General features: G+C 43.4%; 1 protein-coding gene across 1 annotated transcript in view; it reads left to right on the forward strand.

Annotated features, from left to right (window-relative positions):
- The window catches only part of LOC137631211 (uncharacterized), a 44,641-nt gene that overhangs the window by 16,877 nt on the left and 15,311 nt on the right, over positions 1-12,453 (forward strand). The window contains exon 3 of the mRNA XM_068362958.1: positions 4,198-4,356. Coding sequence (XP_068219059.1) covers positions 4,198-4,356 — 159 coding nt within the window. The remainder of the gene's footprint in view (positions 1-4,197; positions 4,357-12,453) is intronic.

The following is a 12,453-nucleotide window of genomic DNA, read 5'->3' on the forward strand; positions in this document are numbered from 1 at the left end:
TCGGTGTGAGGTGGTGTTACGCCTCTCATCCGTCTCTTCTGCTTCTTAGTGATGACCTCCTTTACCTTTACTGGGATAAAAGGTAAGTTGGCCATATAAGGATCAGAAGGAATAGGACCTTCAGCACGAGATTGTGGTGGAGGTGATCTGCGCACTCTGTCTGCCGTCGAATTTCTTCTAGGGTCCTGACTCCCAACTGATGAACCTGACTAGAGTTCCAGGGGGATCCTAGGGGTTGAGGGTAAACAATAATGTTCGTCAATGTCTCTGAAAACCTTGAGGAGGAGAGAGGAGACAACCGCTCTCTATAAGCCAAAGAGAAAAAGTGACTTTCAACGTTCCGTGAGTACATATACAGGTGGCTGTTCTGGGTAGGGTTACAACTCGCACCAAAAAATCAAATTGGCTACCTTCCAGCTTTGCCGAAAGAATATCCATAATAAATAAAGTAAAGTTTGTTCATTTGTTGAACAAACCTGGCTCAGGGCTGAGTAATAGCCTTCCACTTCTGAGACCGAGAGGTGCTTCTTTTGGAGAAAAAAAAAAACAAGAAAATCAGCAGTTAGATGTAGAGGGCTCTGCCTTGAGAAGTAACCCTTCTACAACCCTCATCACAGATGATGGTAGACATCTGCAGAGGACCAGAGGACCTTTATAGGTATCTAAACATCTTCACAGTCTCTCGCGAAAAGCCTTTGCTTGGAAGAGATGTTGGATAGCCTCCACTTGTGAAGTGCAATAGACTCCATGGAGTGATGGTACCTCTGAAGGTAGGGCTGAAAGAGAAGAATGGGCCCAAAGCTACAGTACTTATCTCAGCACCTCAACGAGGAGCATCAACAGAACTGAATACCATTTGGCGTGCAGCCACCTGGGAGCCACCAGGTATCCTGGGAGCCGATTTCGTGAACACTTTATTGATTAATTGGTTAACCAGGCAGAAGGGAGGAAAGGAATATGCTTCCAGGTTATGCCAAGGGTGTTGAAAAGCATCCTTGAATGCTGCCGAAGTGTCTGGAATGGGAGAGCTGAACACTGGGAGTTTCCTGTTCAGCTGTGTGGCAAACAGGTCAATACCCAGTGATCCCCAAAGAGAAAAAAGCCTATCTGCCACAAAGACGTAGGAACCACTCAAAGCCTACAACCTGCCCCAGGTGACTAAGCATGTTTGCTAGTACATTCCTCTTGCTTGGAATGAACCTCAGCCACTAGGAAAAATTGTGGTTCAGAATCACTTAACCGATTGCTGGTAAAGAAGCTATATGGAAAGTTTCTTATAAGAGGAAAGATATCCCAGAAGACACTGCCATCCCCCAACCACAGGTTTCTTGCTTGAACAAGAACAGCTGTGCTACCTCTCTGAGCCTGCTGATGCAATCGTCTGATGGGAAGACTCTCGCTGCTGCTGTATTTGTTAGCATGGCAAGGTACGTGGGCATGAGGCTCTACTTTTCTAAATTTACCATGATCACCAGATCGCGACAAAAGAACAGTGCCTGATCTCCCTCCTGAAGCAACTGCCTCTCAGAAAAGGCCAGGCCCAGCCAGTTGTCAAGATACCTCAACAGATGTATCTCATTCAAGTGCGCCCAACCTGAGACCAGAGTAAATACTTACATACTTACATGAATACTTGGGAACAGTGAACAGTGCAAGGTACTGGGGTTTGAAATGGTAGACTTCCTCCTCGAGGACAAAGTGCATTTACTTTCTGTAGGACTGATAGGTGAGTACCTGGAAATACATGTCCTTTAGATCCACAGAAATAATTTAGTCTTCCTCTCTAATGGCAGACCACATGGTACTGTACTTGCCATCTACATGCTGAATGGAGTTTGAGGAAAAAATGTTCAGTAACGAGATTTTAATGACTGTTCTTCAGCCCACAGTCAACTCCTCCACCAGGAAATGCAAACTCTCCCTGGAGAACTGTTGAACAACTTTGAGAGCATTATTCTCCTCCGTCGCTTTCAACTCTGCAGCTAAAGCCAAAGCATTCAGTAATTTTGGAGGGTAATTCTTGAACACCATTGGAGTACAAGTGAGGTGGTTAAAGATCTTTGAAGGGTAGGTAGTATCTGACCACTGACCAAAGGAATAAAACAACCCAATGTTCTGCTCAATGTCGTTGCCATGTTACCAATGGGATGACATGCAACCCGCACCCCCAACTCATGAAAGCGGGAGGAGGTGACTGCTAGTTTCAGTGTCCATACCTCCCTTCTTACCCCTCCTGTCCTACTTAACTGGTCGGGCTGGACATCAAAGGGTGGAGTAATGGAACATCTTGGTGCTTGGTCACGGGTGGGAACTTCCACACAGGGAAACAACAGGGTACAGATGATTGCGCTCCCTACTGGTCGAGTGAGTGGGAATATCACTAGTGACCTGGGAAGGATAAGATCACATGAAGATAGTACATGAGGTGACCAATCGTGAGGAGATAAAATATCCATTACCAATCAGCTCAAGTAAGAGAATGTCTTATCAGTCATAAACATGAGACCAATCTCTAGTGTCTTTCCCACCAGGTTCTCTATCGCACATTTGCAATGGAACCTTACCACAAGCCACCCTCTCTTCCTTTGGTACCAAAGTATCTTTAAGGAGAGGGACTGAGGTGTACCTAAAGTGTCCCGGAGAAAGAAGACGAAAAGGGGGTTGTCTTTAATACTGATTAACAGTGGGCGTGCTCAGACTGGTACAAGGACTGACCAACAGTAGCACCTGTACCGAGATGACTTCCCTGGCTAGGTCAGTTCTCGGTACTTCACCATCTCTCTCACAAATAAGCAGGGAGAGATATGGAGTTGGTCATGCTGCTCCAGTTGATCGGTCTTCCTGGACTTCCTCTTAGAAGCAGCAGGGACTGAAAAATCTGATAAAGACAAGGCAGAAAAAGAGGAAGAAGAACTAGAAGAGGATGATGAGGCCACATGATTCTTCTTCTTGCAAGCCTTCTTTGGGGTGGAGGTCTTGGAGGCCAATGAAGATGCTCCCACAGAGAATGAGGCTACAAGGTCCTCTTTGACAGCAGATGAGACCACATCAGCAGGTGCCACGCCCTCCAGCAAGGTGTAACAGGAGACAGGATAGTCACAGAAGCAGCAGCTTCATAAATCCTAGTGGCAGCCAACATTTGCAGCAGCTCTCCTGCCAAAGGAGCATCAACGAAGCCCGAGGAAGGCCCTAATTTCTGTTGGTCCACATCAATGGTCTGTACAGCCACAGGAGACCCTCAACAAAATGGCAGAATAGTACTGTATTACTTCCACTAGGGGAAGGCAATACAGTACAGTACTTCTGCTTTCCCTGAGGGTTTTGGCCAGGGAAAGCTGGATAGCTTCCCCTTACGAACTCTTCCAAAGGACCTAGCCCTAGAAAAACCTTAGGGGGACACAGAAGGTCCAGAAATCCCAGAAGAAAAGGAGCTATAAAGTTTTTATGGCATCAGTTTTGGTTTACCAAAGTCGATTGTCAAGCTTCCCTCTTAGGCTTCGTCTTGGCAAACTCCACACAGCAGGAATCCATAGCTTGTACTAGCCATTTTAGGATAAAAGGCAGGTTTAGAAATAAACCTACCACATTTTTTACCCGGTTTACCTGGATACAACAATATGTCTGCATACTTATTCATTTATTCTGGAAAGAGAAAGAATGAAAAAGGCTAAACCTTTTTTGGGAGTCAGCTAGAGTATATGTGCACTGCTTCCAGCTGAAGTCAAAAGTACTCATCTTGCCAAGTGGTGGGTGGGAGGGGTTCCTTGCCACCAGTCAATAGTTATAACTATCCCATTAAATTTTAACAGCTATTCCAGCTTTGCTGAAGTCATATTCCTATTAAAGGACAATGGTTCTATTTGTGTAAGAACAAACTATCATGTAGTCACTAGATACCATTGAAAGTTCATTATGTTGATAGTTTTTGAGCTGATAATTATTTCAGAGATAATCTGTTGGGAAATAAAGTGCAAAAATATGAAAATTGAAACAATATAAGGTACAGTACACATAATAAAGAATTAACAGGGTGGCATATTCTGCTGTTTTCTGTACTGTACCAATAATAAATTTTGAGCCACACAATTTAATTGGCATGAGACCAACTTGAAAAAGAAAATTAAAGTATTGTACTGTAATTGAAATAAGCTGGAAAACCATGAATCCAGCATTTAATTACTCTCCTTGTCATTTCAGCCAAAGATCGAGCAGTCCAGCATCAGGCACTGACATGCACAAGAGCCTGCCACCAGACATCAGGATGCCATACATTTGTCATAAGGGGAGACGAGTGCTATTTGACATCATTTGATGCCTGCAAAAATGCTGGGAAAAGATTTCTTTTGGAGTGGGAAGGTAAGATACAGAACTGATCAAACTAAAAGGATATTTAAATGGGGTCCCTACAAGCATCTGGAAGGAGAAAAGTTAGATCAAGTAGTGGGTAATGGAATAAAGTATTATCCAAATAAAGGCTTCTTCTTGGACAGATCATGCTTATTTGGAAAAATAATTTTCATGGTTTCCCTCCTTTGAAAATTTCAAGGAATAGGTCTGGTTAACCAATTTAACGAGTCAATTTGTATCCCTTGTTCTCGAAAATTGACCTTTACCAAAATCCTTAGACCTTTGAACTGACTTAGCTCATAACCAACTTTTACCCAGTATGTTGATATTTTTAGTTTTGGTCCAATTAAACTATATCCTATGAATAACATTACCCATTTTCCCTTTTCAATTACGACATATCCCATGTACTACATCAAACAAAATGAATAAATTTCTGGAAAATTGGATAAAAATGCAAAAATAACTGCACTAACCATTTAAATTGGCCTCCTGCAGATATATACCTCCTACTATTGTGCAAGAACTTTGGAGTGCAGTACTCCCATCTTCCCAGGATATCTTGATAAATCTCCATTTTTCTGATCATCTGTATAGCTTCAAAAAGACAGGACCTTCTGTGAACCTTTCCTATCATTTTTAATATCATATCAACCCCACTAGATTTCAACCTAGTCACGGCATCTCATATTTATTCTATGAATACTTACTTAGGTTCAGATTGCTTGATCCAATAAATATTCTATTCCTATTATCCCAAGCAATTGAATCAACTATCTGCTTTATTCTCAGTCTCATAAATCACAGGCTTTTAAGATGTAAGCCTATCTTCTTTATAATTTAGGTTTAACACTCTTTGTGCATGCCTTTCTTTTGTAGCTTTCCTTCAGGCTTGGATTATATGAGCTGGTCATTCGTCCTATCAGCTTTTGCCTAAAAAACATACACATGCACAATAATTACTTATGATAAACATGAGCAAATATAAAATTCAATAATTTTATATTTGATTTATCTGAAAGTAAACTAATAAAATAAACTTTGTAATGAGTGAATAATGTCAACCATATTCAAGCAATATCACAATTTTCTAAAAAAAAAAAAAAAAAAAAAAAAAAACAACGAAATAACAGCCATACAATTGATACTTGTAAAAATTACCATGCCTTTTTATACGATCAATTTCCTGCACAGTATCTTAGTTCACCTACATAAAATAGAGTATTTGATATAGTAATCTATTCTCTCTTATTCATTCTATGATTATGAATTTATGAACATATATTGTAACAATATTATGAATAAACATTACATGGTTTGAAGTCTAGCTTGTTCCTATTTAAGAACCTTGAAAAAATGTTATTTTCATTAGTAAAATAAATTTTTGAATATACTTACCCGGTGATCATATAGCTGTCAGCTCTGCTGCCCGACAGAAAAACCTAAGGACAAAATACGCCAGCGATCGCTATACATGTGGGGGTGTACATCAACTGCGCCATCTGTCGAGCAGGTACTCAAGTACTCCATGTCAACACAGAACCAATTTTCTCCTCGGCCCACTGGGTCTCTATTGGGGAGGAAGGGAGGGTCCTTTAATCTATGATCACCGGGTAAGTATATTCAAAAATTTATTTTACTAATGAAAATAACATTTTTCAATATTAAACTTAGCCGGTGATCATATAGCTGATTCACACCCAGGGGGGTGGGTAGAGACCAGCATTACATGTTGACATTATTATGAGCTAAGTATTTTGTATTTCATTTTAGCAGTTATTCAAAATAACAAACATAAAATAAATAAGTACCTGGTAAGGAAGTCGACTTGAACAATTACTCTGCCTTTTTAAGTACGTCTTCCTTACTGAGCCTCGCGATCCTCATAGGATGCTGAGCGACTCCTAGGGGCTGAAGTATGAAGGGTTGCAACCCATACTAAAGGACCTCATCAAAACCTCTAATCTAGGCGCTTCTCAAGAAATGACTTTGACCACCCGCCAAATCAAGTAGGATGCGAAAGGCTTCTTAGCCTTCCGGACAACCCAAAAACAATAATAAAACATTTCAAGAGAAAGATTAAAAAAGGTTATGGAATTAGGGAATTGTAGTGGTTGAGCCCTCACCCACTACTGCACTCGTTGCTACGAATGGTCCCAGAGTGTAGCAGTTCTCGTAAAGAGACTGGACATTCTTAAGATAAAAAGACGCGAACACTGATTTGCTTTTCCAATAGGTTGCGTCGAATATACTTTGCAGAGATCTATTTTGTTTAAAGGCCACGGAAGTTGCGACAGCTCTAACTTCGTGTGTCCTTACCTTCAGCAAAGCTTGGTCTTCCTCATTCAGATGGGAATGAGCTTCTCGTATTAACAGTCTGATAAAATAGGATAAAGCATTCTTTGACATAGGCAAAGATGGATTCTTAACTGAACACCATAAAGCTTCAGACGGGCCTCGTAAAGGTTTTAAAATAGAACTTAAGAGCTCTTACAGGACATAAGACTCTTTCTAGTTCATTTCCAACCATACGATAAGTTTGGAATATCGAACGATATTGGTCAAGGCCGAGAAGGCAGCTCGTGTTTGGCTAGAAAACCAAGTTGTAGAACATGTAGCCGTTTCGGATGAGAATCCGATGTTCTTGCTGAAGGCATGAATCTCACTGACTCTTTTAGCTGTGGCTAAGCATATCAGGAAAAGAGTCTTAAAGGTGAGATCTTTCAGGGAGGCTGATTGTAGCGGTTCGAACCTGTCTGACATAAGGAATCTTAGTACCACGTCTAAATTCCAACCAGGTGTAACCAAACGACGCTCCTTCGTGGTCTCAAAAGACTTAAGGAGGTCCTGTAGATCTTTATTGTTGGAAAGATCTAAGCCTCTGTGACGGAAGACTGATGCCAACATGCTTCTGTAACCCTTGATAGTGGGAGCTGAAAGAGATCGTTCTTTCCTCAGATATAAGAGAAAGTCAGCTATTTGAGTTACAGAGGTACTGGTCGAGGATACGGATACTGACTTGCACCAGTTTCGGAAGATTTCCCACTTCGATTGGTAGACTCTAAGGGTGGATGTTCTCCTTGCTCTAGCAATCGCTCTGGTTGCCTCCTTCGAAAAGCCTCTAGCTCTCGAGAGTCTTTCGATAGTCTGAAGGCAGTCAGACGAAGAGCGTGGAGGCTTTGGTGTACCTTCTTTACGCGTGGCTGACGTAGAAGGTCCACCCTTAGGGGAAGTGTTCTGGGAACGTCTACTAGCCATCGAAGTACCTCGGTGAGCCATTCTCTCGCGGGCCAGAGGGAAGCAACTAGCGTCAACCTTGTCCCTTCGTGAGAGGCGAACTTCTGCAGTACCTTGTTGACAATCTTGAATGGAGGGAATGCATATAGATCTAGATGTGACCAATCTAGTAGAAAGGCATCTATATGAACTGCTGCTGGGTCCGGGATTGGTGAGCAAAATATTGGGAGCCTCTTGGTCATCGAGGTTGCGAAGAGATCTATGGTTGGCTGGCCCCAGGTGGCCAAAGTCTCTTGCATACATCCTTGTGGAGGGTCCATTCTGTTGGAATTATTTGTCCCTTCCGACTGAGACAATCTGCCATGACATTCAAGTTGCCTTGGATGAACCTCGTTACTAGTGAAATGTCTAGACCTTTTGACCAGGTGAGGAGGTCCCTTGCGATCTCGTACCATGTCAGAGAGTAGGTCCCTCCTTGCTTGGAGATGTACGCCAAAGCCGTGGTGTTGTCCGAGTTCACCTCCACCACTTTGCCTTGAAGGAGAGACCTGAAGCTTTTCCAGGTCAGACGTACTGCCAGTAGCTTCTTGCAGTTGAAATGCATTGTCCTTTGACTCGAGTTCCATAATCCCGAGCATTCCCTACCGTCTAATGTCGCACCCCAGCCTACGTCCGATGCGTCCGAGAAGAGAACGTGGTGGGAGTCTGAACAGTCAGGGGAAGACCCTCTCTAAGGTTGATATAGTCCTTTCACCAAGTCAGACCAGACTTTATCTTTCCGGAAACCGGGATCGAGACCGCTTCTAGCGTCTTGTCCTTTTTCCAGTGAAAAGCTAGATGGTATAGAAGAGGACGGAGGTGTAGTCTTCCTAGTGACACAAATTGATCCACGGATGACAGTGTCCTTACCAGACTCATCCACAGCCTGACTGGGCAGCGTTCCTTCTTCAGCATCTTCTGGATGGATAGCAGGGCTGGGGGTTGATCGTCTTGTTCAGCAACGTCCTCATCAGAGGGTTCCTCATCCGAAACTGATGAGGAAACGGCAACGGAGTGGGCAACGTCTGACTCGCTGAATCCGGTCGCACTGGTGGATGCGTGACGGAGCCGGACGCAATATCATGGTACTGCTGCACAGTCTGTGAACTGTCAACAACCATGGGTGCGCGAGGAAGTACAGCGTCAACCCGAAACTGTCTAGACTGTCTGGGTTGTGCAGTCAACACCCTACCGGGTTGCTGAGGTTGACGCACTGCGTCACAACAAGTCACCTCTGCTGGTTGTTGAACGTCTTCCTAGTGAAACACTGAACGTCAACAACCACCTCCGAGCGTCGCTTAACGTCAACGTGCGACTGGCAACCCACACTGGGTCGCATCGGTGGAGGAACCACCTCAACTGGCAGACGCGAGTAGGATACCTCAGCGTCAACAGGGCGCACAACCAACCGGTTGGAAGGTTGTTGGCCAGAAGGTTCTTCTCCGTATTTAAGTCCTCTATCAAGGACACAAGCTTGGACTGCATGTCTTGCAGCAAAGCCCATTTAGGGTCTACGGGAGCAGGTGTGGCAACAGACGGGGTTAGCGACTGAGGCGGAACCATTTACCATCCCTGGAAGCCTTGTTATGTGTGACATAATAGTACAGCAAAACTTCAAAGGCTCGACAAAAGTTGAGAAGTTGACCTGTAAACAACTTGGAGCGTCTCCTGGCTAGGCGCCAGGGCGAGTCTACCAGAATTGAGAAGTCTACCTGGGCAGAGGCATGAACTCCCAAGCCGAGAACTTCTCTCGTGTCCTATCAGACTCTCGCTCTATAAGCCAGTTTAAAAGAAGGGAAATGAAAGGCTGTATCCCTAAAACTCCTCCTGGTGCAAAAACCAGTCGCCTAGCCAACGTAACGCTCTCTAGGAGAGCGAGAGAGCACTAGCTTAACAACAACGGTTTCGAAGTAGCTAGGCCTAGTGTAAGTACTGACGTTAGGCGAACGAGGAGCAGCAGTTACAAGATCCGGACGAAGATCCTTAAAAAATCATCATGATGTAATTAAAGTCCATAGGAGGCTAAGCAGCTTAAGGCTCCTCTCCAAATGACAGAGTCCTCAAAGGAATATCAGTAGGAGGGAGAACAGCACTTTCTCATCTACAGGAACCTTGTCCGAGAAAAGCTAGGTTATCTCAGTGAGGGTCTCACTGGTGCATTAGCAGCAGACCAGAAGGCAACGTTATGTAACTGCTTGACAGTCTGTGAACTGTCAACCACAACAGGTGCGTGAGGACATACAGCACTGGTGCATTAGTAGTAGACCAGAAGGCAACGTCATGTAACTGCTTGACAGTCTGTGAGCTGGCAACAACCATAGCTGTGTGGGGAAGCCTCTACTCCTGACTGACTAGTCTGCTGCGGGCGAGTAGCGGTAACCACAGTGGGTTGCGGAGGTTGAAGCACAGCGTCAAAACAAAGCAACTTAACTCCACCCTCCTGTTGTTGTGGTAACTCGCGAACGTCAACGGAGGGTAGCGTGCGTCTGTGAACGTCAACGTGCGGCTGGCAGGGTACACTGCGCATGGATGGTGGAACTCTCACAGGCGGAGAGCGGGAGCAGGTAGCGTCAGCGTCTACTGTACGCACAACCGTGGTTGGTTGTAGGCTAACGGGTGCAGCGTCAACCTTCTCCGCACGATACTCCTGCATAAAAGATGCTAACTGTGTCTGCATAGACTGTAGCAAAGACCACTTAGGGTCTACAGCAGCAGGTGCGGCAACAGACGGTGTTACTGCCTGTTGCGGTACCGCTTTGCCTCTCTTAGGAGGTGTGCAGTCATCGGAAGACTGCAGCGAGTCCGAACTGACCCAGTGGCTACACCTGGGCCGTTGGACTTGCGCGGAAGGGACCGACTTGCGCTTAATAAGCTGCGAGACCTTGGTCCAAGGTTTCTTACGAGAAACCTCTTCCGCAGACGAGAAGTAAATGGGCTCTCTCGTCTTTGTGTGGGTGGGGCGATCTTGGGTAGATACGCCCGAAACCACGGAGGGAAAAACGTCTGTTCGTTGATCAAGGCCTGACGAACCCATAAGTCGTTCGACATTACTTCTCCCCTGGGCTTGGGAGCTTGCAAGAGGTCCCGGACTAGGTGAACGACAGGCACGAACAGACGAACCCTCGGACGCAACACTGTAACACTTTGCGCATATCACTTTATCACTGCGATTTTCTGTTTGCACTTATTTCACTGAAATCGAAACTTTTACTGATTTCTACCTGAAACACGCAATTCTAGCCTTCATTAAAAGGTAGTAATTGCGAAAACAGTCGTATAATGCAGCTCATTAATACTAGCAAAAACAGAAAACATATATAAAGATAAAGAATTCAGTGGCTGGGAGAGACTAAACACTAGTTCAAAACTACGTTTACAATCTCTCACCGCACATAGCCTGGGGACAAGAATAAAACCCTAGAAACGTTTTACCTTCTTCCCCGTACAGCGACTAGGGAGGAGAGTAACACAAGAATAACGTTACCCGCATGAACGGAACGTTTTTTTCTCCTCTCTCTCCCTCCGTCTCTATCTCTCTCTTTCTCTCTTGATTTCGCACCTGAGAGAAGAGCCCAATTATATATCGTCAAAACATGTTATTTGGCTAAAGGAAAAAACTGAAAGGTTTTCCAAATAAAAAGTTCCTTTAATTTAGAATTTAAACCATTTAAGCTAAGAAAGAATGAACGAAACGTCAGAATCGATTTACTCTTACTGCAAAGTGAAATCGTGATACACTCTCTCTCTATCGTAACGATAGAGCGCATGTTGAACGTCCTGAACGTCAACAACTGCGTAGGCTAAAAAACTAAACGTTAGTTCATCTTTGAAAACAGTACGAGACTATCAAAGAAATTCTTTCATAAAACATTAAATTTAAAAAGTTTTAAATTCTTTAAAGGCTAAATACGATATAACGGGCTCAACGTTGATTAACTTCGGTTCCAAGTTAGGACCGCCTACTATCAGGAAAGGTCGCATATAAACAAAACATAAAAATTTATTTTTATATGTTTATAATAAATGGAAAGTTAATCGAAGAGGCCTAATAAAGGCGGAGAGATATAAAATATATAGATCTATAACGTGTTAAGCAAAATTACTAAAAACCTAAACACACTTCCGTCTAAGGGAAGGGTCGGCCATTTAAAAGTGAAAGAGAGTCCATACTCTCTTTGTCACCATAATTAAATCTATCCAAAACGAGTTCAAGTTTTGAGATGAAGATAAAACCCCTGCATAGCGAAAGCTCAAAACTGGAATAGTGTACATACTTCACCAAATAGTTGTGAAAACAAATCCAGTTAGTAACAGCGTATTTAGTAGGTCTTGCCAGTGGCACGACAGAGAGAAAATTGGTTCTGTGTTGACATGGAGTACTTGAGTACCTGCTCGACAGATGGCGCAGTTGATGTACACCCCCACCTGTATAGCGATCGCTGGCGTATTTTGTCCTTAGGTTTTTCTGTCGGGCAGCAGAGCTGACAGCTATATGATCACCGGCTAAGTTTAATATTGAAAAAAACCTCTTTTGTTGTCATACCTATATCTTACTGTTAGGTATCATCCAATGTCTTTCTTTAGATGTACGTACTAGAACATCGTTTAATTTTGAAACCCCTTAATTTACATTTAATATTTCTAAAGCAAGTTAGCATATTTTTACATTCCTTACAAAGAAATATCTATGAACTGTATTTCAAAAGTATACAATAGAGAATGTTTGTGCAAGTAGCCTTTTATATGTGTAAAATATATCAATATAGCGGGAATAACGGATTTTATATTAACTCTTTTACCCCCAAAGGACGTACTGGTACGTTTCACAAA

This window comes from Palaemon carinicauda, chromosome 39 (genome assembly GCF_036898095.1).
Source record: "Palaemon carinicauda isolate YSFRI2023 chromosome 39, ASM3689809v2, whole genome shotgun sequence".
NCBI lineage: Eukaryota > Metazoa > Arthropoda > Malacostraca > Decapoda > Palaemonidae > Palaemon > Palaemon carinicauda.